The 27,456-nt window shown below is 29.4% G+C and overlaps 6 protein-coding genes across 6 annotated transcripts; 4 read left to right on the plus strand and 2 right to left on the minus strand.

Moving 5' to 3' along the window:
* LOC108569677 (flexible cuticle protein 12-like) lies at positions 1–687 on the plus strand. Its single transcript, XM_017931318.1, has 3 exons — positions 1–124; positions 190–308; positions 367–687. Exons 1-3 carry the CDS (start codon positions 116–118, stop codon positions 557–559), a joined length of 321 nt encoding a protein of 106 aa, XP_017786807.1. The 5' UTR covers positions 1–115; the 3' UTR covers positions 560–687.
* Positions 688–2,075: 1,388 nt separating this feature from the next.
* LOC108569680 (PHD finger-like domain-containing protein 5A) lies at positions 2,076–2,647 on the minus strand. Its single transcript, XM_017931321.1, has 2 exons — positions 2,521–2,647; positions 2,076–2,463 (listed from the first exon to the last, which is right to left on the minus strand). The coding sequence occupies exon 2, from the start codon at positions 2,459–2,461 to the stop codon at positions 2,129–2,131; it is 333 nt and encodes a 110-aa protein (XP_017786810.1). The 5' UTR covers positions 2,462–2,463; positions 2,521–2,647; the 3' UTR covers positions 2,076–2,128.
* A 7,583-nt stretch (positions 2,648–10,230) lies between these two features.
* LOC108569674 (protein lethal(3)malignant blood neoplasm 1) lies at positions 10,231–16,957 on the plus strand. Its single transcript, XM_017931312.1, has 4 exons — positions 10,231–10,337; positions 15,220–15,349; positions 15,407–15,538; positions 15,592–16,957. The coding sequence occupies exons 1-4, from the start codon at positions 10,323–10,325 to the stop codon at positions 16,866–16,868; spliced, it is 1,554 nt and encodes a 517-aa protein (XP_017786801.1). The 5' UTR covers positions 10,231–10,322; the 3' UTR covers positions 16,869–16,957.
* A 767-nt stretch (positions 16,958–17,724) lies between these two features.
* On the plus strand, positions 17,725–18,340 carry LOC108569685 (collagen alpha-2(I) chain-like). The gene is made up of 2 exons (XM_017931326.1): positions 17,725–17,771; positions 17,828–18,340. Exons 1-2 carry the CDS (start codon positions 17,757–17,759, stop codon positions 18,251–18,253), a joined length of 441 nt encoding a protein of 146 aa, XP_017786815.1. The 5' UTR covers positions 17,725–17,756; the 3' UTR covers positions 18,254–18,340.
* A 1,350-nt stretch (positions 18,341–19,690) lies between these two features.
* Positions 19,691–20,292, minus strand: LOC108569666 (collagen alpha-2(I) chain-like). Its single transcript, XM_017931302.1, has 2 exons — positions 20,174–20,292; positions 19,691–20,113 (listed from the first exon to the last, which is right to left on the minus strand). The coding sequence occupies exons 1-2, from the start codon at positions 20,186–20,188 to the stop codon at positions 19,691–19,693; spliced, it is 438 nt and encodes a 145-aa protein (XP_017786791.1). The 5' UTR covers positions 20,189–20,292.
* A 5,455-nt stretch (positions 20,293–25,747) lies between these two features.
* On the plus strand, positions 25,748–26,976 carry LOC108569682 (proteoglycan 4-like). The gene is made up of 2 exons (XM_017931322.1): positions 25,748–25,930; positions 26,013–26,976. The coding sequence occupies exons 1-2, from the start codon at positions 25,922–25,924 to the stop codon at positions 26,925–26,927; spliced, it is 924 nt and encodes a 307-aa protein (XP_017786811.1). The 5' UTR covers positions 25,748–25,921; the 3' UTR covers positions 26,928–26,976.
* Positions 26,977–27,456: the final 480 nt, after the last annotated feature.

The following is a 27,456-nucleotide window of genomic DNA, read 5'->3' on the forward strand; positions in this document are numbered from 1 at the left end:
CTTCGGGAATGTAAGAGGGGAGAATTGGCCATCCCAAAATTTGCGTATATAAGTTAAATTTGGCGATGGCTTAAGTCACAGTTCACACACTGACTAAGCAAACACAACATTCAAAATGAAACTCGTTAGTATTTCGAATGAACACATTTGAATTGCTTTAAATTAACTTTAAATTATCTTTGATTGCAGCTCGTTGTTTTCGCCGCTTTGGTTGCCGTAGCTTTGGCCAAGCCATTGGATTCTGACAAGGATGCTCAAATCTTGAGGAGCGACTTCGACAACATCGGCGTTGATGGATTCCAACACGCGTAAGTGTTACTGCAATTGATAAATTGGTCTGTTTTTAATGGAAAATCCCGATTGCAGTTATGAGACCAGCAACGGAATCTCTGCTTCTGAACAAGGACAAGTCATCAACGCTGGAACTGAAAACGAAGCCATCGCCGTCCGTGGACAATTCTCTTATGTTGGCCCAGATGGTGTCACCTACACCGTCACTTATGTTGCCGATGAGAACGGTTTCCAACCACAAGGCGCTCACATCCCAAAAGCAGAATAATAAGTATCTCAACAATAACTGAAAATGTCTAAATGAAAAATCGACTCTGTATACGCATTTTAAAACCCCATTGTACAGCAACCAAAAGTAGTGTATTTAATTCTTATTTTGTACATATTGATCTAAAATCGACAACTATTATAATATTTTTCTCAATATTGAAAAATAATATAATAGAAACAATGAATATTACATTAATAAATACTTGATACGATATTCGTCTTTTCATATTTGTGCTTTCCTCAACTGAAAACATTACAAACATTATCCCAAGCAGACAATAATATTTATAAAATAACCATACCTCACACGAAACCAAATGATAAACTAGAATCAAAATCAAATCCAACTTAATCTAAAATTGTAAATAATCAAAAAAAAGTTAGAACAGATTTCTCTAAAACTATGTAACAAAAAGTATAATTTATAAAACTCAAAAGAGAAAATGAACAGTGAGTGTAAATATGTAAATTATTAAATAAATAAATGTAATTCATTTTTTTTAATAATTTACAATATTTTTTAAAAATAATTCAAATTTGTGGTTCATACTAATTAATTATTTATGCTTTTTTCTCTTTAATTTAACAATTTCCTATATGGAGTTATTGCATTTCTTAATTTCGTTGCTAACAAAGATTTATAAATCATCCACATTCAATAAATTTGCTGATTGAGACATCTGAACAACTTCATTTATAATGTCATTTTCTCCTTTCGTTGCGGATTTTGTTATTCGAAGCTTCGCTATCAGAGATATTGTTAACCGAAGTATGACTATAGCTCAGTCTGCAGACAAATAAATCTATCTTTTTTGGATGAGTTAAAACAAGGTGCAGTCATCTCCAGAATCCTGCTTTCACTTGTTGAATCTTAAAATGCAGATTCTGAATAAGATAATTGTAGCTTATGCAATAAATGACTTCTCATTTTAGGTTCAAGAAGTCTTAGATTTATACCAAGAAAATGTAATTTAATAATTTCGAAACAAATTGTACTGAGTTTATATTCCAATCTTATTAAAGAAATAGCTTCGATCGGAGTGTTAAAATTGGTTCTTGAAATGGCACAATTATCGTAAGGCAAATAATTGTGTTATAATGATGATGAGGTTTACGAAAACTCGCCAATTTAGGTGATTATATAGAAATGCGTGATTATTTCAGTGCAAATTAGATTTCTCAATATTCATTTCTCGCTTTTAAACGCTAAAAAACAAAATAATAATTTGATTCGTTTCACAATGAAATGTAAAACTATTAAGGATAAAATAAGAAATACCAATAAATAAAAGTTATTAAATATATTTCAGGGATAAGATTATAGTTTCTTTTTATTTCATATTTTATATACTTAGTTATAAATGTATATCAAAGATTTTTGTACCTGTTTTAAAATTAAGATACTAAATGGGACTGATTGAGATGAGCTAATTTTAAATGCATTCAAATACAAACAAAATTTACATGTCACAAATTAAAAAAGAAGATTGTACTTATGAAATATTCCACAAAAATTCTCAAATTCAATGTTTATTTTCATAAAATGTTAACCTAATTTCTACTAGCACTATCTCCTCTTGAAACCATACTTCTTCCTTTCGTAGAACAAATCTGTTTTGGAACTGCCAAGATTCACAATCTTTGGGCATCCATCCCTGTCCTTTTCTTGTATTGTGCACTCTTTGCAATAATATGCATCCGAGACACCAGGACCTCCACAAATGACACATCTTCCCTGGTATGATCCGTAATTGCATTCATCACAAATCCTAACCAATGTGCAGGGTCTCACATAAGAATCACAGATGACACATTTTCCATCGCACTTCTCACACAAACGACCAATAGCTACACCTGGCTGCTTCCTACAGAAGATCAAATCAGGATGATGCTTTGCCATGGCTAAAACAGTATTATTAATAGGAATGAAAAAAATATGTGAATAAAATGTTTGCTTACCTCAGATGCGGACACGTATAGAACTTTATTCAATAAAATAGTCAAATAGATACAAAATAATACGAAATGGTTATGTTTTCAAATCAAAACATAACCAATAAATGCAGACTGTAGAAAACTCACAACAAATACCAACACCAATAATATGATTTTGGAGACAGGCATGCCAATAAAAGTAAAATAAAGTTATATCAGCAACGTGCTATGCAACCAATATAACACGTAAGGGGATTCACCCATATATTATAACAATTAAGCATTGTGAAATAGAAAAATAGTTAGTAATTCGAAATAAATCAGTTATAATTAATTTCTAGTTATATCAACTGAAAAGCGTTCTTCAATTTATCTACATCAGCGATTCCCAACCTTTTTTTTATAAGCGTACCTCTTGACATGTAATTTACCTAGATTGCACCCCATTTAAGAAATTTAGTAAGTAAACGTCAAGTTAATTGTACGTGTTGTATCTTTAAATTAGGTGAAGAAAAAGACGAAAATTTTGCACATAGAGCAATGAAGAAAGACAAGACGTTCGAGAAACCGATCCTGATTTATGATGTAAGCATACGCATAAGAGAAATTGCTAGAAAAAAAGATTTATCACATCGAGTTATCGTGTTTCAAACTAGGATAATTGCAAAAATACAAAAATTGAACACTGTTACACAGATCACAAACGTTTCTGAAACAATGGCATCTGATGGCATCAAAACTAGTCATCGCCGTTCTCTAAAGTAAACAAATCGTCGATCTCTAAAGTAAACAAAACTATACGCGTCGCGCTTGCGCATTCTCATAAATTGTAATCACGGATCGGAGATCAGACTCGCTTCTATAAAACCGGAGCACACGCCGACTCATAGAGCAACGATGTAACAGCAGAAAGTGATGCCAACTGATGTTTAAATTCAAAATTATTTAATAACATTAAAACTCCCTATTGTGGATCAATTGATAAACATAATAGCGCCAATATGACAAAAATCAATATATTATTAATAATAATCCAATTAAATTAATGTGAATTATAGCCAATACAAAACCAAATAATTGTTAATCAATTAAATGAAATTCATTGAATAGAATATCAAATCACTTACAGCCCAATCGATTAGTTTGCATTTGAACAAAATATTAATACATCCTTCGAGTTTAAATTTGCATCTATTTTATTAGTCATTCACTCACAACTAATCGATTAGGCACTTTTAGAACACTGATAATTCTTTTGAGTCTGATGTAGCATTAATCTACATCTCATATTAGCAGATACACCTAATGATACAGATAGTTTTAAAATAACTATCCAAACAAATTTAGTATAGTTTCAGTTGGGAATCGCTAATCTACATAATTAATCGAAATTACGTATAAACTGAAATGTATATAGTACACGCAATTTACCACATTTTGAACATGCCTAGTAGGGCATTATTTTAATTTTCTATCAAATATACACGAAAAAGGAATTACAATTTTTGGTTCGTCAAGAGATGAATGTTAATAGTTCATACCATCCGAAGTTGTCTGATTCAAATTTGCTGGGTCTAGAAATTTAGTAATTTCTGGTCCCTCAAAGAGTTAATAAATTTTGTAACAATATAAATTTCAATTACGACAAAACTGATGAACTATAAACTTCAGTTTAATACTGATAGATGGCACACACTTCAATTATTAAACAAGCAAAGTTATATAAAGTTTTCTACATAATTTGCTACCAAATACACTATTTATTTACTTTCATCAAAACAGTATATATCTAACACATTTTCAGGCCCATATGTATTCTTGAATTCTAATTCAAATATTTTTTGTGGACCCTAGTAACCAGTTATAAAGTGATGACACTCGCTTCATTAAGGTTGTGGAGGGTGTGTTTGAAGATTTGAGGACCCCTTGATTTAAGAGGTCACAGCCGGGCGCGCGCCTCCTTCGGAAATTCTCCACTGCAAATAAATTGTAGTTAAGCCTATCAATATTTTTTTAAATTTTATGTTAGAATTTATTTATTTTGAGAGTTATTATAATTTTTTAGTTTTTATTATTATCATTTATTTATGAATAGAATATATTTTTTTTCTTTTGTATTGATGTCTGGCCAATAAATCATTATTATTATTTGAAGTTATATTAACACTAGATTAATATAATAAATAAGAAAAGCTGTTCTTCTATTTCAAAATATGATTGTGAAATGAGTATATCTGCAATATTTTTTCATAAAATATAGTAATTATTCAATGTATGAAATCATTACTAAAGATGGAATAACCAAGGACGACAGCCCTTGCATTTGTTTGTTTTATTTAGTATATATAGCTAATAAATGATTAATATTATTTCACTTATTTGTGACTTGGCACTTTCGTGCCAATTGCTCTTCTTTGCCGGGGCCCTACCTGGGCCCTAGGGCGCTCATTGGCCGATAGATAAGACCTTGCGTAGGATGTGGGCCGTTGCCAACAGTGCGATTTGTTTTTCAGTTTTTATAATTCAATTATATTTATAACGTATTACTAGCAGGGTTCACCCTAATTACAGTACTAAATAGGTTATAGGCCTGGGGGCGGCAAATGTTTTCAATTATGAATCGCCCCTATTCTTCTCCTTGTATTTTCTTATGAGCAGGGGCGCATTATTCTCAGTATTTAACTGACGCCAAATATGTTAGGACAGTCCTGATTACTAATATGTGTTTTAGGTTCTCATTTAAATATTAATAAATATTATAATTATACAGGTTATTTACATTTTATCTTGTGTGAGTAAGAAAAATGTCAAAGAATATAACTACTTTTCTATTATTGAAAAAACACGGATACAAAAATAGATTTCGGAACAAAATGTACTGACGTTGTTTTTTTTTCTAAATCGTCAACAGAAATAGTATAATACTGATTTATTGTAATTGGATTTGAGCACCTTGTCGAAATGCATTATTTATGCTCGAAACCATGGACAATCGATTGCAAACACAACACACACACAAACAAGTAAATTGCCAATTAAATCTGTTAATCAATACATTTGGTGACTCGATTATCTATTTGTGTGTGCTTTTTTTTGTTGTTTTCCATTGAAACCATCCTTGATTATCGAACGAACGCAACTCGAATTTCTCGGACAGATATAATAAGTTTATGATTTATGGAGAGCCATTAAATTAATTTAATTGATTTGAAGGTTCCCATTAATCAGGACTCTACGCCGCCATCAGGAAACGGAGAGGATGGGCAAATTGTGAATGGCGTATCCTTGTACGCATTGTTCGTTCATAATTGATATCAAAAACGTGAAGAAAAAATACCGACGGATACACGATATCCATTTGTTGTTGATGCACTTGATATACCGTCACGAAGATTCGACTATGTAAAAGAAGAAGAAAAAAAATGTAATTTAATTTACATAAATATTAATAAGTTGTTAAACCCACGTACAATTTGATTTAAAACGCTCATCTTTACTATAATTACTACAATTCCAAATCCACGATTATCCTAATCGCATCAATTGAATTATAATTCCATCAAAACGTTGGCCATTATGTTCAATTAGTAGATAAATATTATATTTAATATCAGTAATTTATAACTTGATTATTGCAAGTACAACATGAAATTTCTTTAACCTAAATATTTAGATAATAAAACAGAAGGTTAATAGCGATAGTATAAATGACAAAAAATCAAATAAATAAGAGGATTGAGAGTGTTTTCATCAATGACTGACTGACTTTAAATGAATTTTTTTCGCGGTTTGACACGTATGAATAATTAATTCCATTAGACTTTTTGGACAGGATTTTTTTTGTACATATATTGCAATGAAAGTGGTCATAAATTTGATTATAGATGCAATATAATATACACAATTTATTTATTTTTATTTTTTCGAACGGTTATCCCATACCGGATTCATTCTTATTGACATATAAGTGCGGAACGTATCTTTGAGATGGTAAATTCATATTTTTTTTCTCCATTATTCTTGTGTTTGCCTGCAATGTGCATGATTTGCAGACACGGTGATTTGGTTTATAATTGTTTTTAACTATTAAATCACGCACGCGTCACATCTCCATTTCATTCATTAAAACAGCAATTACTTCTGTAAAAATAATTATATATGCTGAGCATAAGTAAGTACTTTCCTGAGTGAATAATTGTATTTCAAATGACTAAAAATAGATCGTTTATAATAAATTACATAACATAACACAATAAATATAAATTATTTTTAACCAATTCAATATTCAAATTGAATGAAAGTAGATTTAAATTTGTTTTTTGTTGCATCTGCTACTGTTTCTTTTCATTGTTATTCCAACTATTTCAGTTTGGAGGACATCGTGTATTCTCTTATTAGTGAACACCATGAACTTTATTAGGATTATCAACTTAATTCACCTATAATAACATTACTTAGTATTTGGCATATTTTCTATCTACATTGAAATTTTTTGTCCCTTTTATTTACGTGACTTTCATGATTAGTTTCCTGTCTAAAATTTGTCTACGACTTTCATATTTGGCAATAAATTATATACTACAATTTGATTTTCAAAAATTGTTTAGAACAGCGTTTCTCAAACTGTGGGTAGTGACCCAACATTAGGTCGCAATAAATGTTATAATGTGTTGCGAAATGACTGCTGTTACATTGTGTTAAAGCGATGATCAGGTGACCCAAAATTAGATCGCAATTTTTTAATGTGTCGTGGAATGACAGCTGTCATCTTGTGTCAAAGCGATGATCAGGTGACCCAAAATTAGGACGCAATAAATGTTATAATGTGTCGTGAAATGACTGCTGTCACCTTGTGACAAAGAAATGATCATGTGACCCAAAATTAGGTCTCAGACAATTTTTTAAAGTGCACCGAAATGACAGCTGTCACCTTGTGTCAAAGTGATGATCAATTGACCCAAAATTAGGTCACAATAAATGTTATAATGTGTTGCGAAATGACTGCTGTTACATTGTGTTAAAGCGATGATCAGGTGACCTAAAATTAGATCGCAATTTTTTAATGTGTCGTGGAATGACAGCTGTCATCTTGTGTCAAAGCGATGATCAGGTGACCCAATATTAGGTCGCATTCATTTTTTTAATGTATCCAGAAATGACAGCTGTCAACTTGTGTCTAAGCGATGATCACTTGACCCAAAATTAGGACGCAATAAATGTTATAATGTGTCGTGAAATGACTGCTGTCACCTTGTGACAAAGAAATGATCAGTTGACCCAAAATTAGGTCGTAGTCAATTTTTTATTGTGTTCTAAAATAACAGCTGTCATCTTGTGTCATCAACGGATGATCAAGTGATGATGTGTAGCTCGCTCGGCGAAAAGTTTGAAAAACGCTGATTTAAAAAATGCTATCGAAATTGTTATGAGTAGAAGCGGAAACTGTATATTAAAGACTTATGTTTCCTGAAAACTTACCGAGAATCTTTCAAGGTATATTAGCGCCTACGCCTGCACACGGTCATGCCTCTGGCATTATAATTATCCAGCTTTACAACATTTATTAATAAAAGAATTTAATGGGTATTTGCATTTTTCAATTAAATTTAACTGCATTTATCATCATCGCACAATGCTAAATATAATTTATTATATCTTACATTGTTCACGGTATGACCGTAGGAAGTTATGCATAAGATTTATTCTTTTCTGCATATAAATTTTATTTTACACATTCATTTTATATGTCTTTATTTACAATTCCTAAAAGGTCAAAAACTAAATTAATTTATCAAGATTATTATCTTATTAAAAATGGAAATCACAAATTAAACATGTATATTTGTTTATTTACAACAATTAATTATAAGTTTAAAATCTTAAGATTATATAGAAATATAATAATAATAATTTATGTACGTTTATAGTAACAAAACTTATTTTAATGAATAATCATAGCATTTTGAAGTAATTTCTACTAGATTTTTAAAAATAAATATATATTTTTCATAAAAACAAATATATGATGGCCGAAAAAGACAATAAATTAAAAGTATAAAAACATATTTTAAAGCTTTACTAATTGTTTTATTAAAATTTAAATAGAAGAAATAGTAGTAAAACCTTGTCAATATGATTTTGTACTGCCTACATACAGAAGTGAACGTCCTCAGTTCAAAATGTTGTAAATTTTGTTAATTTATCGTCCGTGAAATTGTATCTAAATTTCACAAAAAAACAACAACTATTACACACTTTGCAACAGTTGTAAAATCATGGCTATAAATTTGAATATGTTTCGAGTCATCTGAACGATGAATCATTGCGAAATGACAAAATATTTAATAGTGTTATAATTAGCGCTTTCAAATCTGATTAACTTCATTGATTCTTACACAGTTGTAAAAAAAATCTTTAACAGTAATTTTATGTAAATTCATCAAATCTTGTGCAAAATTTATGAATCGATTGAACGTTTGTTATATAATTATATATCGTGTTTCTTTAAAGCATCCCAATAGTTATAATATGTGAAATGAAGTAATTCAAAACATGTTATTATTAGTAACAAAATATTTACTAAACTTACAATTAACGCTTTTTAATTAAATATTAATTAATAATAATAATATATTTTAATGTTCACATCCTGTTAGACATTTCTTTAAAGCATTCAAATAGTTATAATATATGAAATGAATTGATTCAAAAAGTGTTGTAAATAATGAGAAAATGACAAAATAATGACAAATTGTACAATTAACGCTTATAAATAATATTCTTTAACAGCAATATTATGTCGATTCGTCAAATCGCGAAATTTACGAATCAATTAAACGCTTGTTACATAATTAGAGATTTCAATGTTTGAATCCTGGTAAGCATTTCTTTAACTCTTTGAGGGGATACACATTCTCCCACCTGTAGAACATACCTAGTGGTCATTATTTTAATTTTCTAGGAATTGTCCAGGAAATTGGAATTATCCTTTTGATGTCAAAGGATCAAGGTAATGCTATTATATTAACGATTATAAATAATATATTTGACAGTAATTTTAAAATATGTATATTTTAATGTTTAAATCCTAGTACGCATTAAAAAACATTTTATTTTTTAAAAAGATTTATTATCATAAAGAAATAATAAAAAAAATATTTAATAATGATATAATTAGCACTTTAAAATCAGATTAACTACATTTTCGTAACATTCTCGCATAGTTTAAATATTCTTTTATTATTATGAATCAATGTTTCATAATATATTCCAATAATAACATCCCATTAGACGCATATTTAAAGCTTTTAAACTACACCAACAGTTATAATGTTTGAAACACACAAATTTCGTTTTTCGTACGCTAATTTTTCTAAAAATATTCGAAGAAATGACGCATTCCGTAAAGGTGCCCGACGGTCTAATAAAATCAAACTCATTATGGAACCACGAAAGCTAACTGTGTTAACAACCACCGCAATTCCAAATTTAAGTCATTAAATCATTAAATATGAAATAATTATATTTAGATATAATAGAACTAAATTTGGTAAGGTTACAATTCAATGTTTCTTCGATTGCTTTTTGTGATTGTAATTAACAGATTCGTTACACGTGGTTATTGGATGCTTCTGCTGGTGAGGTAGCGGGAGATTCGCATAGAAGATGGTCAAGGAAACTATAAAACATCTCAGTCCTCAATAAAACGCCCGATTTGCTAACAATACACTGCCAATATAACAAGTGCCATATATTATTAGTAAACTGAGAAGTCAACAAACAATTTTTTTGTTCTATTGAATGTGCTTAGTGGTTTCCACAACAAAATGAAGACAATTGCAGTAAGATTTTTTATATTTATTTATTGAACAATTATATCAATTTTATTTAATTTTTAATTATTTCACTAATTATTATAAATTAATAAATTACTACTCTTATTAATATATATTTCTTCTATTTTTTAAATAAACTACAATAAATTAGAATTATTTATATATTAATAATAAAATGAGTAATTTCATTCAATGTTTTTAGAATTTGCTACAATTATATCATCGTTATATTTTAACAGTCTTTAATTAAATGTTTAATTTTTATTTCTTGATGAAATTTATATAGATATAATCAATTAATTATTTTTGTTTTAAATGGAATTTAATTAAATAAAACGCTATGTTTCCTATTATTACATTTTCTAAATACTAGTTAACATCTACTTATTATTCTATTAAGATGATACTTTGTCGAAAATATCCAGACGGAATTTAGTGAGTAATCCAATACATAATGCAATAACATGAATGAAATTCAATATGAACTTACCCAATAAACTACCAAATATTTCATTCAATTATAACTTTTAAATTGTTAGAAATAACTTACGAAAATATATTGAAATAAAAATGTATAACAAAAAATTGTTAAAACACATGTTAATGTCTTCTTAATTTATAACACATTGCATACATTTTTTTCTCTCGATTCAAATCTCGTGTAGCCTAAAGCGACGATTCGTAATTCAGAAGTGTATAAATCAAGATTCGACTAATTAGCATTTCGTTTTTTTTTTATTTGTTATGTAAAATGTGTGCAATTGGTCATTTTAAGTATATGGAACTGTCATGTATACGTGGTAATCAGCATTTTTAGTTGAGTTATTAGTATTAATTAGATGTTTCATAAGGTTAGTTGCACGCACATAAAGTATGCACTTATTTAAGTATTCAACTTAAACTATGTGACCAGACATAATTATAAAATAAAACTGTGAAAAAAACTTATTCTATACTTAAAATATTATAATATCAATGTCATCTAGTAATCTCTTACCTTAATATAATAAATAAAACACATTTAAAATTTATATTAAACTTACTTTTCTTCAGATAATTTTCAACACAAATTTTCCAATTATTTAATTGACTATTTGATAGTTATTTAATCTTCTCAATTATAATCAAATTTTAAGATATATTAAAAATACCTTTTAGAACAAAAAAAATACAAATTGGCCAATTATTTATTTGTAGTTATTGCAACGTTAAGAAATTGTAATGTGTCAAGAAAATATATTTTTTACTGTATTGAAATAAAAAAAACAAGAATTGTTAAATATAATAAATAATTAATAACGAACTATAAGAATTTAATATAATATAAAATATAAAAAAAGATGAGTTCAATGCTAAATGTATAAATTGATTATCTTTTTATAATGTAATTTGATGTGTACACAATATTAGAATTAAATGCCGGCTCACTATCAATCGATTATCGACCTTGCGATTCCACCGATTTTGTAATGAATCTTGTTTGTTTACAATTGTATAATCTTATTAAAGTATCATATTCTACTGTATAATAACCTTAGGAAGACCATAAATCCCGGATGATTAAAACGCGAAATAATAAATTAAGATGTATTCGTTTGGATCAAAAAAAAATAGTATTTTGATTTGTCCTCGTTTATGAATAATCTCGCCATTAAATTATTTATGAAATATTCAGCAAAAAAAATATATTCTATCAAGATTCGAAATGGTGTGAGTTTATGTAACTTATTACAAAATTATTGTAACTTATTGATCGTAAATATAGATTTATCCGTTTAATTTCTATTGTTAATATTAACATACTGATTTGCATTATTTAAATCTAAGATATTGAATAAATTTTATGTATAAAAAAATAAGCGACTTTAGTTGCTTAGTAGTTAAACATTATGTACCGAAGATAATTGAATACAACCAAAAGGGAAACATATATTTGCTAGTAAGTAAATGCATGATTGCAATACAAAAATAAAAAAATTGATTTTGACATACGAATAAAATTATGAATTAAAGTTGTTTCACGAAAATGTTTATGATGATTTCTTAATATTTATACAATATAATTAACTGAAGAAATAGTTTTGTTCCAAAGGGTTGTTCGTAAGTCGAATTTGTTGGTAAGACGGAGGAATTTAAAATTTCAAAATATACTTAACTTACAACACTTTTATATATGTTAAATTACTGGCTGCATAATTTTGAAAATAAAAATAGATTAAAATAAAAAAAATATTTCTTACAAATACTTTTCAATGTAAATATTATAATTATTTAATAAAAAAAAACGACAAAAGAAACAAATTCAACAAAACAGATCTTCCAAAAATATTATATTTTATTAAAGAAATTATCAATTTTTATTAGGACAGTTATTTTTTTATATCTCTTTGTAACAAGTTAAAGCTTTTAGAATTTTGTTCGTAAGTCTGGAAGTTCGTAAGTCGGGGGATACCTACTTTATTAATAGTATATTCATTTCATTCCGAAAAAAATCATCACTTTTACATAAAGGTTTTAATCGTTAATGAACATTTATATTGAAAAATTCAGCACTTTCAGGTTACAAACACAACTTTAATTTTTTACATTAATAGTTATTATATTAATAATATAATCATTGTTAGTAATAAAAATTCAATGATTCTCAAATGTTCTTAGTAAATTGAGAAGTCTATAAACAGTATTTTTGTTTTGAATTTTCCCAATAGTTTCCACCACAAAGCAAGACAATTTCTTCAAAATATTTTATAAGATTATCTAATAATTATCGATAATCCATTTCAATTTCACATATTACAATACATTTGTGAATTACATAAGGTATTTATACATTTTTTTTTGTTGATTTAATGAATGCAATGACATTTACATCATATCAGAATAGTTTATTTCACAATCGAAGTACAATAAAAATGATTTATTGCACGAGATTAAAATTAGTTTTACGTCCATCGTTACGTGCACACTCGAGTCATTAATTTTTCTAAATAAATTACGGATTCTTGCATTGATTGCAAGATTGTTTCGCTGAAGTCGAATCCAAACAATTCTCGCTTTTCGAATTGTCTTAAGAAATTATTCAGCAAACACTAACAATTACAACAAACAATCAATATAATAGATGGATGACATCATGTAAACAATGTCCTTATACATATATAAATTTGCACAAATTTTCCATGCAAAGGCCTATTCCGCATTCAAAGAGTGCATCCAATATTGAACGTAAAACGCGTTTATATTTATTGATTCGTTGCGATGAAACTGCGTGAAGTGCAGAACATAAATATGAAACGTATTTCGTAATATTTGCAACTCGCAAGTAGTGTTTTATTAACAAAGCATTAAATTATTGCAGAAGTGCGCTTCAATGTCTACTTATTATACCGTTAGTCATTTATTACTCTATTGGTATTTAGACCTCCGTAGGCAGAAACAGGAAGATGCTTTTTTACTATGACATTTGTTTATATTATTAGCATTTGTATTGATTGAAAAGGTCTTGCATTACAATTAATAACAAATAATTACTTAGCGATGTTTAAAAATACATATCTCTCGACAACTTCCTAATTTATTTGCATTAAGATGATAAATTGATCAATGGTTAATGAAGAATTTAACTGTGAGTTTTTTTTAAGTTAATTCAAGCGTATTGTGAACATAAAATATTATAAATATTTATGATTCCGCACAAATAATACAGGAAAAAAATATATATTTACTATATATAAATTTAAAAAAAAAATCATACATCAGTTAAATTTATGTCATTTCTAATGGAAACCTTGAACTTAAACTGTAGGCTCCTTCATTTTTTTTGTCGTTCACACACAGCACTTACGTAGTTACGTAACTGCTAAAGTAGTGGATACATCCTAGTGTGTAGTACTCTTCAGCAAATCACGGAAATTTGCATTAATCGATAATTTTGATGAGAACACGCGACAGATGAAAGAAGCTAGCTGTACTTTATTGTTCGCCGATTCATTTGTCGTCGTTTATATGATAATCGGATTGGAGCAAGACTATAAATATGTTTTTTATCCAACGGTAATTAGTAGATAACTTCGTACATTGACGGATTGACATTTCATTAAGAACATGAAATGGAAATAGTTATGAATACGTAAAAACTCGTTTTTAAACCCAAATTTATGAATCTCCTAATCCTATATCTATTTTTTTTTGCTATTAGTATAAAAGACATCAGTAACTCAGAATCTTTACATGAATATTTGTTAAATATTATAAAACAATAGTAAAAAATTAATCAACATTATTCTAATTAATTGTTCGATTAATTGTAAACTTTATAAAAAAAAAATTGATGTTTAAGAGATTTTATAATTATTAAATCTTGTTCTCAGTAAATATTAATTTTCTAATTAATTACATTTGATCGATGAAATTAAAATAGATTTATATTCGAATGCAATACAATTAAATTAATATTGATTTATATAACATAACAAAAATGTGTTTATTTGAATATTACAAAATGAGTTTTATGAGGAAATTTCGAGTCGTTGTATGCGCGAAAATTGAGTAACGAGATGGAGAAAGTCGATTTGGGAAAGTTCATTTAAGAATGAATAATTAGTTTTTTTTATCATTGCTTTAGTGGAAATTGCTGTTTTTTTTTAAATCGATGAAATATTTTGGAATTAACATTATTTATGTGTTATTTAAATTATACCGTAATAAAACGTCTGGAGTTTATATTGATTTTTTTTTGTAAACTTGTCCATTAGTCACTTATAGATGTATTTATTATACTAGAAACGAAATTTATAGAAATTCTTAAAGATTTCTAAAATTGTATTATTACAATTTTACTATATTATTAACAAAGCGTATAATAATTATGTTATGATATTTGTTGCAGGTAATATTTGTTATTACTTGTATAGTATTACAAGTCCAATCAGCTAGTAAATACAATAAGGATGGTGAGGACAATCCGTATGAGTTTGGCTTCACTATTGATGGTCAGCAACATCGTCACGAGAAGAAAGGTATTGCCTTGTCCTATACTAAGCAACGAACTGTTATATAATATTTAACAATTGCAGACGCGAATGGAATCATCCAAGGAGAATTCGGATTCATCACCGCCGATGGGGTGTACCATGTAACAGTTTACGCAACCGATGAAAACGGCAGCTTTAGAATATTGAGCATGAAAAATATTAAGCTGAGTCCACGTAAGTCTGATTTTTAATGAATTACCAACATCAATAAACATATCTTTTTTCAGCTTTGGATGGACCCGACGTAAAATTACCAAATACCAATCAATTCAGCAAGGATACACCGAAACAAGTTGCGCAACCGAAACCACTTACCGTTGCGCAACCACTTCCGTTGGCCATAGACCCGGCACCTGCACCAATCCAAGCGTTGACAACCCCCAAATCTCTGGAATTCACCACATTACCCACGGTCGGACCCGCTTGCGCCGGATGCGGTTACGTGACAACGCAAAAGAGCATCGACGGAAAACTTCCTTTCCAGACTCAGGCTTTCCTGAACCCTAAACCGGGCACGGTCGTCATCGGAGATAAACCTGTAGGCAACACAAACAGCAAACCCGGAAGTCAATTTGGAACGCCATCTGTGAACGTAAACGCTCCATTTGTCTCTAAACCTGCAAGCCCATCCACTGGTAACACTGCTCACACAAATGTAGGAACAAACGGAAATTCAGAGTCCTCCGGATTCGGTAACAATGGATTTGGTCAAACCTCTGGTGGTCAATTTGGAACGCCACCTGTGAACGGAAACACTCCATTTATTTCTAAACCTGCAAGCCCATCCTCTGGTAACACAGCTCACACAAATGTAGGAACAAACGGAAATGTCAATGCTAACGCTCCATTTGTATCCAACCAAGGAAATGTTAACTCTGGAATTCCTCAGCACGTTTCCGGAAACGCACCATTCGTTTCTAAACCCGCTTCCGAAACAGGATTCGCCCAAACTCCTGGAGCTCCACAAAACTTCGCTAAACCAGCAAATAGTGATGCTCCATTTGTTTCTTCACCAAACGCTTTAGCAATTCCTGCTGGCCCTGCTGGCCCTGCTGCTAACGCCAATCCTTTGGCAATCCCATCTGCAAACTCACCATTAGATCCAAGCAATCCGTCAGGCATTACCGTAGCTGGCAACGAAATCCTTATCCCCAATAATCCATCCATCAAGATTCAAGATAAATACCCGAATATGGTTGACGGTTTACCATCAGGCATCTCGAAAGACGACATCACCGATATTCTTTACAAGTTCAATTACACCATCGGTTTCCACGGTCACTACGAAAAGGGTTACAAGAACGGCGCCAAAGTTGGTGGTTACTTCGTGAACGATAGGGATGGAGTTAGCAGAGTTGTTACGTATGTTGCCGACGAGAACGGATACAGGCCTAAAGTGAAATTCATCAGGCTCGACTTGAATTCCGATCTCGTACCCAAGGAAGGCACCGAGAAGACGTTCGGATTGAAGAGCTTCGAATTCGTCTGGTACCCCATCAATTGATTCTAGCTTTAAGTTATTTATGATATTTAAATGTAAAGTATGGTATATTTTACCTATAAAATTACCTTTTTAATTTTTGGAAATTGCATAATAAATAATATGCGATTAATAATAATTGATCAGTGGTAATTGTATATATATTCAGTTTTAAAATACATTTGTATTTTGATAATAATAAGTAATTTTTGTTGTTTAATTTCATCCTCACTTTTATCAATTCCTCTGAACAAAATAATAATATATTTAAATTACTAGTTATGATAATACAGAAACATTCTGTTTTTAAATCAATTATTTTGAAAATGTTTAAAACGGAAATCTACAATTTGCGAACTGCTTGTGTGTATCAACATTTATTTTTATTCTGCATATGCAACCATATAAGCATTTATTCACAATAAATATGTAATACAAAAATAGCTAATTGTTACTAACAAAGAATACTATAAATTTTTTAAATTATTAAACAAAAAATGATAATATCAAGATTATTATAAATATATATATATAATTGATATTTGCTTATATAATATTGTATAATTTAGCAAAAAAAATCTTTGGAATATCAATTGCATCAGATAATATCTACAATAATGTTATTTAGAAATAGTATTTAGCCCACCTCACATACCACTGGGCAATCAAGCTTAAAATTTCTGGATTTGCTGCATGTAAGACTCCAAAGATATTGCGTGATTCGTTCAAAGCGTCTGGATTTTTTTTAAATTGATGCTAATGCAATTACACTATAAGATTTCATGCACTTGCCCCCTCTTATCGTGAGGGTAGAATAAGAAGGCCGTTTTGAAGGTATAAATAGTAAGCTTACTCTAAGCAAAGCATACTATTCCACATACATTGTGATAACACACAATCTATCAACACAAAATGAACACTTTTTTGGTAAGTTTATATTGATATATTTCATTTAATATTATATTATTTCATTTATTATTTAGATCTTTGTATCCATGGCAATTGTGGCTTCCGCATCTGCCTCAGTTCTTCTGAAAGGGATCAACTTAAATTATGAGGGATCTATTGGACCGAGCGGAATCGTTACTGGCCTTGGCGCTAAAGGACCTTCAGGATCTGTTACTGGAGCTGGTGCAGTTGGACCTTCTGGTATTGTCACCGGAGCTGGAGCTATTGGACCAAATGGACCCAACGGACACGGAATTATTGGAATTGAATCTTTGGGTATTGCACCAGGTCTGCTCGGTCTTAAAGGTTTAGGATTGGGACCAATTGGAATTGCTGCTCCATCGTCTAGTATCCTCATCAAAAGCCCAGGTCTTTTAGGATTGGGCTCAATTGGAAAAATTAATACTGGTCTTTTGGGACTTGGCTCAATTGGAAAAATCGATAATGGTCTTTTGTGGTAAAAAAAATCCTGAAGTCATCTCTTTCTAAGAACAACCATATGTCATTTATATCTATATTTCATGATTACCATATTTTGTGTATATCAGCTGAAGCCACTTCATGTAATAAGTTTCATCATTTTATTTATTTTTAAATATTATGAAAATGTGTGTCATAAATAAAAATATATATTATTTCTAATTATTTTTTATCTCTATACTATTTGAAACCTGGAATTTTCTAAATTTAGTCAAATTCAGTGAGAATAATTAGTTTACTAACACTAAAAATAACAACTCATATTTTTAACCAAGAAGTCGGAATTTAAATCACAAGGTATGATGCGAAAATTTAACTAAAGGTTCATGTGTCTTAAACTGTATATTTAAAGGTTGATATACAGACATATTATCAAAAAGTTTAATAAAGTCATTTATCATCTTTTATAGATACAATTAAGAAAGTAAAGACATTTTATAATTGAGTTACAATAAATAATAATGCAATAATTTCAATTTTCATTTAATCCTTTGTTGTCTGACGGTACTTATAAGAACCTACACATTTATGTCACTATTTAAATTATAAAGAGATATGAAACAGACCTAAATACTGTACTGGTATGTAATCCTTATATTGTATACACAAATGATTTGTTTTGCAATTGGAAACACCAAACCTAAATTCAAGTAATACTTATCACTTCTGAAAATTGATTCGTTTTTGTGATATACATCACTATAATTCATTTAAAATTGTCTAATTTTAATGTGTTTTAAAAGAAATCTAAAGAAACTTTTTATATTTTTTATTTTAAGGTAAGAAAGGGTTAAAAGGAAGCGGCAAACTTGCTTTTTATTGAGGTCGACTTTTTTACTTAAAGATCAGACTTTTCTACTTAAAACGTGATTGTTATATATCAGATTTATTGAAATGAAATTTTTCTATCATTTTAATAGTGTTAAATTCGAAATAATTAAATGTTTCAACGATCGATGCGGCCGCTGCTATACAGAACATTGCTTTGAACAAAAGTCTATTGGTTTACAGCCAAGCTCTTATAAATTTCTTGTAAGTATATAATTATTTAATTATAAAACAATAATAATAGCAGATGTATTTTAGTACATTCTAAAAATTATTTTTTTTAATAAATTGTTATTGCAAAGGTAAAGATTCACAACAGCAAAGAGGAGTTTAAATTTTCATACATATTTATTTATTATACAAATATACATAAGAAATACATTAATGAGAACGAGTTTCATGATACGCCAGCTATAGTTATAATTGATTGAGCAAGTGTTATTTGACTTTTGTTATGGCATAAAGAAACCATAGGATACTTAAATTACCATTCATCATTTTACATACATTTATAGAAAACGTGACGATTAGGAAAATAAGTTGTATGGCATAAGATGATTTCGTTTATGCCTAGAATTGAGTTTTTTTGTTTACCACAAAAGACCATTATCGATTCTACTAACTGAGCCAAGACCTAAAATACCAGTATTGATTTTTCCAATTGAACCAAGTCCCAAAAGACCAGAATCAATTCCTTTGAGAACAACACCAGACGTTGGAGCGACGAGTCCAATTGGTCCTAATCCTAACCCAATGGGACCGAGACCTTTCTCGATACCCAAGGAACCAATTCCAATGAGACCGTTGGGTCCATTTGGCCCAATAGCTCCAGCTCCGGTGACTATACCAGAAGGACCAACCGCTCCAGCTCCTGTGACTGATCCTGAAGGTCCTTTAGCGCCAATACCAGTAACGATACCGCTCGGTCCAATAGATCCTCCGTAGTTCAGATTAATCCCTTTCAAAAGAACGGAAGCTGATGCGGAAGCAACAATGCCCATGGCAACGAAGATCTGAAGAATACAACAAAATGCATAGAATAAATACAATCTAATATAAAAACTGAAACTTACCAAAAAAGTATTCATGTTGTGTAGATGTAGTTTGTGTGTTATCACAAAGTATTTGGAATTGTATGATTTTGCTTCATATGAGTTTAGTTTATATACGTTTAAAACGTCCTTCGGTTCGTTTCCTATTTTACCCCCACGATAAGAGGGGGTAGATATATTCATCAAGAATTCACATGAAATCTTATAGTGTGGTTGCATTTACATCAATATTTAAAAAAATATCCCGTTTACAGGTCCATAGAATCGAATCACGCAATATCCTAGGAATCTTACATGCTGCAAATCCAGAAATTTTCAGCTTGAGTGCCCATTGGTATCCGTAGTGGGCTCAATATATTAAAAATTAAATAGATTGGACTATTGCATAAACTAAATTCAGAACAAATGTAACAATAAAACCTATTTTAAAATCCAAAATACATAATTTAGTTCCGTTTTTAGCTTTGATTTATTACTAAATTCTTTCTAAGTATTACTAAGATTTATTAAAAATATTTTTACAGACTTTGTAATATTATATATTATACACAAATTATACAAATGTTAGTATGGTTTTTACTTCGTTACTTTAAATTAATGTCTGAACATGTTTAAAATTGTCATTGTAAAATGGGTTGCATACAATACAAACATATTTTTACATATAGAGGACTTTAAATTTTATAACTTATAAAATATTACAAGTATAAATCTTACTCACCGTTAACTTGGGTGGCCCTGGGCTAACATTGGTTGAGGGCTAATACTGTTAACTCAAGTTTGGATTAAAAAACAGGACTCTGGGCTGTAGCCCATAAAGACCATACCTAAATCTGCCCCCAATCTTACTGTAATATTCACTTTTTCTCTTGTGCGTGTAAAATATCAGGAGTTTACAATTGACTGTTATTAATGTACATGAGGGTTTTTATATTTGTTTATATCACAGCTATTTTTGGTAATATATTTATATTATTAATTTACTTTTTATTAAATTTTGTATCCAAATCCTTTCTAATTCGAATGTACTTGTCCATCTATTATTGCATTTTTAAACAAGTTTATTATTTGTTAAAATTGTTAATTTATTTATCTTCCTCTAACTGCGTCATAAGAACTAGTTTTTCCATATTATTGCTTTCAAAAATAACTGCGAATTGTCTAAACGGTCTTTAAACGCATTAAACAGTTGCGTTTATAACAATGCTATAAAATTTAAATAAAAAAAACAATAACAAAAAAATAATATAAACGTAATACAGTTGATTTACATACGCGTTTGAAAATTCTAATATGAAATTATTAATTGTATTATGCAAGGCAACAGGACAAGTATGGAAAACGTTAAGATAAAATGAACTAAATAAATATATCTGTTGTTTGCTGCTAAACAAAACAAGTAGCATGAAGCAATGGACGAGTAGGCGATGAACTTGAATCGTAATCTGGAGCAGGATCTTATTGAGTCACAATCTGTTATAATTAATGTAACCATATACATTATTTGTACACTGTACCATATGCAAATTACGTCCACCTACTTACATGACAATGTCTCAAAAGAAACACATACATTAGGTAAGGTAAGTTTTTTTTTTGTTAGCGGTAAGAAGTTTCGCAAATAAGTACATCACTTAAAAAGTTATTACTTTAGTTAACTTTATTGTTTTTGATATGCTTATCTAATGATGTATAAGGACAATATCATAACAATAAATATACATAAGAATTAAGTTAATATGTCCAAATGTCTATGACTAAAACAATAAATAATGATAATAATGATAGTATATATAGATGATAATTTATATTACATTGTATAGGTTATATGATTTGTATAAGTATTTAATACTGCAACAAATTATGTATGTATCATGTTTGAATTAATCTAGTGTTTATATGGTTTATTTTTGAATAAGAATAATGACTAATGCAGTAAGTCAAAATTTGCATACGCCAAATGTTCATAAATACCGAAAACTAAGAAACATTTATATGCTAAGTCTACAATGAAAAATTGAAGTTGAAATCTTTATGACTAAACGACATTTAATAATGATATTTTGATGCGATCAATAAAACTAGTTAAATTAAGATTATATATTAGTTACATTATTTCGATGACGTAACTATGATAGTATCAAACAAATCTCATACAGTCATACCTCGATTAACGAATACGAAATAACTTCTTTAAGCGATTCTTCTTTTTTAGAGATGAACATGCTATGACTATAATAAATTTTATTAAATATATAGTCAACTTAGATACAAAGTGAAATAACATGTTAAAATGTTATTGTTTATACTATTTTTCACTTTCATGTTATGTTATTGTATTTAACAATTATCGCTTAACAAAAACATTTTTTCTTAAATCGGTATATATTTTTATACTTTAGGAAGTTTTAACTTCATTTAATCATGTTTTTTCATCTTTGTTTGTTAACATTTTTTGATATGAAATTATTTAATTTCGTTTTAATTTGTTTTGTCTTCATCCCCTGACGACGACTCAGAAATAATCGATTTCCTAAGCACCTGATGGTGTTCACCACAGAAACGACCTAAACCTCCCCTAACCAAACCCTGCCAATTAGTTCAAGTGCTCCTCACTGTATACATTTACTTTGCATCATACTATACTGTTCTTCATTTTCTTTCAGCACATTAGCATAAGTGCAACCCATTAGCTAAGTTTTTGTTCCTTTAATATTATGTAGATTTGTCCTGGCTAAATGAGCGATAAGCTCACATCTACGCCACCTCAACAACAACAACAATTTCCTGTATTGTATCTTACATAAATAAAGTTTATTCTTGAATTGAAATTGTCTTTGTTGTTAACAAGTTTTCCTAAACCTTGTACTGAAAAATTATCTTTTGAATTCGATATATTTTGACTTTTATTAATCCTATTGATTAAGCCACCAGGATAAGTTTATATCTAATTTCCAGAATGTTGTAGTACATTTTTTAAATTTAAAATACATTTTTTTTATGTAAAAAGAGGCTTAAAATTTCGAAATTTGTCGTATCAAAGATTCGATATCAGAGGTAACGTTAACTGACTGTAAATATCAAAATCTAAGTAAAAATTATTTAAAACAGCAATGAAAAAATATAATCATATCAATTAGATAATATAAATCAAATCATGTAAATTATATAATTAGCTAAACCAAAATTATACCTATTAGTTTGATTAGTTAAATTACTAGAATTTAAATACTAATATTATTCAAGGTATATTAATGGTATAAATGTTGTTAAAGTTATGTTTATTGTTGTGAATTTTAAGTGATACGTAATGAATAACAAGGTATAATAGTATTTCGCTAATTGAAATATGTTTAGCATTGAGGTAAATAACTTGACGAACCCATTGTGGCATTAAAATTTAAATAAATGTGCAGCGTTGCGCAATGGCCAAGGATCCGAGAGCAATAATTATCCAAGCTGGACATGTTCACAATCGTAAATTAATCGCATGAGAATTATGTCAAATTGTTTCGCACGCGTTACGGAGCCATTTACGGCCATTTCCTGCAAATCAGACGAATTCAATGGATAGAAAATATATAGAAAACAAAAACGAAAACATAAACGTAGTGTATGGTTGTATACAAACTAATCACTTAAGTATCGTGTTAAGCCTGTCAAACGCAAGGAAAACATTGCAATTGTTTTAGTTGGAATGTCGCTGTGGAAACATCATGTGACATACGAGAGATTAAAGTGAAATCAAGCGTTTAGGAAAGACGGAAACGTTTTGAAGACTCGCAGTAATTAGATTGTAATTGGTACATTAATTTACTTTAAAATAGATTATCCAGACTTTCGTTCGAATCAAATTTCACGCCGAATGCACTTTCGAATTAGATTCAACCATAAAAAAATACGTTTTTTTTTTATCAAAATTGGAAACAAAAATCATGTTTCTTTATCAAAATATTAATTAAAATAATCTATAAGATTAATTGAAAAAAAATGATATGATATTTTAAGGGCAAAAAAGTTTCCCTAAAAAACCAATAAATCAAGATAACAAAAATATATCCAATAGTAATGAATAAATATTAAAGGAAAAAACTGTATCTGTTTAATTAAGAATTAAATTTTGTCTAAAAGCTAATGAATTTATTATTAATTTATTTATTAATTTCCTAATTTGGACCAAAAGGCTGGCGAGCGAACTTTTTCTGCGAAACAAACATTTTAGTGTAAATTCTTCAATGAATACGTATTGATTAATTTTATTGTGATTGCAAGGCGAGTTTAAAAGTTCATTGAGGGATTTTGATCCTTTCGATTATTCATACATGAGTCTTGCGTTGCGATTCTTCGCATTCTCCAATTTAACAATCGATTAGCATAGACCGCCAAAGTGGTGCGAATTATAAATAAAATCACGCAAGAAACGGATCCATTTTTTTTTTACAAAAATAAAAACAAATAAGTCCAATTTGTATATATTTAAACACCAATACTGAACCCATTAGTCTACGTTCATAACAATAAAAAAAATGTAAATTTATAATTATTTAAATATACGTAGGCACATTTCCTTGTTGCACAGTAATTTCACAATTGATACAGTTTTTTTTTATATTCACCATTATTATCATTAATATGTATTGATTAGTTTCCCATGTATATGAAATTCGCGTAGGTTGATCCGTATTTGGCGCAAAGAGCACAAACATATCGCAATAAAATAAATGAACAAACTGGAACTGTATCCGGATTCGAAATTGTTTTCACATTAATCACATTGCTTGGGAACCTTTCAAAATGTAATTACTTTTCACTTACAATCGAAAATATGTACGTATTACGTATATTTAACACGAAAACTATAAAAAAAATCGTTTAATTTGGAATTCAAAAAATGCTATGAAATTTAAACTTTATCGATGAATAATCAATAATAATAAATTTAAATAAGTTCAATTTATTTATAACAAGATAAGCAAAAATGTGTAAAAAAATATTGGAAATACCCAAACATTTCAAAATTAATTTATTTTCGATAAACATTCTTTTTTTATTGCAAAAGTAAAACAATTATATGTATTAAAAATAGATAAAGGGAAATGATATTCTGATTTACAATTTTATTATAAAATCAGATAAGATAAAGAGAAAATCTCTGATAAATTGAAGAAACTTTTGTTTAAATCCTATGTTAAAGCGCAATCAGCAAATAATGATTAATTAAATGACTGATTAAATAAAATAATCTAACACGTTCACAACTAAATGTGTTTATGAAATAATAATACAGAAATACTATTATAGTTTTGATGTTTGTTTTTGTAATCTTGTACATTATATTATCATCCTTTGTAAGAGTTGATATTTTATTATTATAATTAATATTAGATAATAAACATTTACAAATTTGATTACTAATTGCGGTTTACCTTATCAAAAATAACATGTGTATAGAACAAAATTGTAATAAATAATTTAGCCAAAAAGGTTTTATTATTTTGTTTTAATTAATTAATATTTTATAAATCTTTACTTGCATAAGCAAACAGTAAGAGTATGTAAAGTTTAGGATTTACAAGAATGCGCTTCATATATCTATGAAGCGCATCTAAAGAATTAAAATGCAATTATCGCCATGCAACCTATGTCAATGTCGTGACGATTTCCAAAAAGCCGGAAACGAAAAGTAAAAGGAACATAAGTATATAATGTTGATTTTAAAAATTGTAAAATCAGTTCAGTTTGTGCTTTGAAACAAATACATCAATCATCATGATCAAGGTTTGTATACATTTGTTAACATTAAAAAAAAAAGTTAATAAAAATATAAGTTTTATTAAAATTAAAATTTTGTGTTTTCTAGTTGTGCTTATTCGTCGCTGCAATCTGCGCAGCCAGCGCAAAACCTCTTGAGAATTCCTATGGGGTTCCGATCAAACCTGACCAAGAATTCGTGATTCCATCCACTTCTTACGGTGTACCGGATGTATCGAAGCCAGTTTACCCACCAGCAGTACCACCAACGCAGGAGCCCGTTTACCCACCAGCGGTACCACCAACGCCGAAGCCTGTTAAGCCATTCGAAGTTTACGGTTTACCAACGACCAAGAAGCCAACACCAAAACCAACACCAAAACCAACGACAACAACAAAACCAATCAAAACTTCGTACAGCTACGAATTGCCTAAGACCACGACGGTAGCACCGGTCAAACCATTCGTCGAATACGGATTACCTACGACCGCAAAACCAGAAGTGAAAACCACCGAAAAACCCATCGAAACTTCCTATTCCTATGAACTTCCTACTACCAAGCCGACGCAAAAACCGACCAAACCACATGAGGAATACGGATTGCCGACGACCTCTAAACCAGTTGAAACTTCGTACTCGTACGAATTACCAACTACCACCAAGAAAGTCCCCAAGCCTGATGTAGTTGTACCAACGCCTGAGCCAGTAAAGCCTTTTGTTGAATACGGATTACCAACCACCGCAAAACCAGAAGTGAAGACTACCCAGAAACCCATCGAGACATCCTACTCATACGAATTACCAACCACGACGAAGAAAGCGCCAACACCTGATGTAGTCCCAACTAAACCCTTCGACGTTTATGGACCACCAACCACCACCACTACAACAACCACTACTCTTAAACCCGTTCCAATTAACCCATACCCACCAACACCCGTCAAACCATACCCACCGGCGCCAGTCGATCCCGTCCCAACTAAACCCGCCCAAGAATATGGTGTACCATACAAATTCGTGTAAACCGTCAACAGATGCTACAGAGATATATATTTTTTTACATAAATTTAAAACACAGAGATGCTATATAGATATAGATTTTTATATAATATATTTACAAAAGATATTTTAAATTTTCTATGAACTTTGTACGACTATGATGAATAAATACATATTTTTTTATAAACTTTTGTTTAGTTCAATTTGCAATTGCAACATTATTATTGCATTGAAGTCCCACACGTACTTATGTCATATAAGCATACCTTACACGTACATCGGTACTTATAAATTCATATTGTTATTGCTAAATAAAACATGGAAAAAAAAAATATCCAATGACAAAAATTGGCGAAAAAAAATTCTTAAAAAACTAATTGCATTCCTATGAGATGCGCAATTCACTTACAAATCTTGCATAATTTTTGGAAGTTTAAATTATACATCAAAATTAAATAAATATAAAATTACTTATAATTAACTAATTACATACCTTTTACTCTCCAGTTACTTGTATCAGTAGCTCAAATAACACTTAGTGTAAGTTAATTAA

Source organism: Nicrophorus vespilloides, unplaced genomic scaffold (genome assembly GCF_001412225.1).
Source record: "Nicrophorus vespilloides isolate i.1.1-1 unplaced genomic scaffold, Nicve_v1.0, whole genome shotgun sequence".
Taxonomy (NCBI): domain Eukaryota; kingdom Metazoa; phylum Arthropoda; class Insecta; order Coleoptera; family Silphidae; genus Nicrophorus; species Nicrophorus vespilloides.

Bases quoted from the DNA above. Each gene is read 5' to 3' on its own strand.
- LOC108569677 (XM_017931318.1), top strand. The intron at 309-366 runs GTAAGTGTTACT...TCCCGATTGCAG, and splicing joins GTTGATGGATTCCAACACGC to TTATGAGACCAGCAACGGAA.
- LOC108569680 (XM_017931321.1), bottom strand. From the start codon at position 2,461: ATGGCAAAGCATCATCCTGATTTGATCTTCTGTAGGAAGCAGCCAGGT.
- LOC108569674 (XM_017931312.1), top strand. The intron at 15,350-15,406 runs GTATTGCCTTGT...TAACAATTGCAG, and splicing joins ACATCGTCACGAGAAGAAAG to ACGCGAATGGAATCATCCAA. The intron at 15,539-15,591 runs GTAAGTCTGATT...ATCTTTTTTCAG, and splicing joins AAATATTAAGCTGAGTCCAC to CTTTGGATGGACCCGACGTA.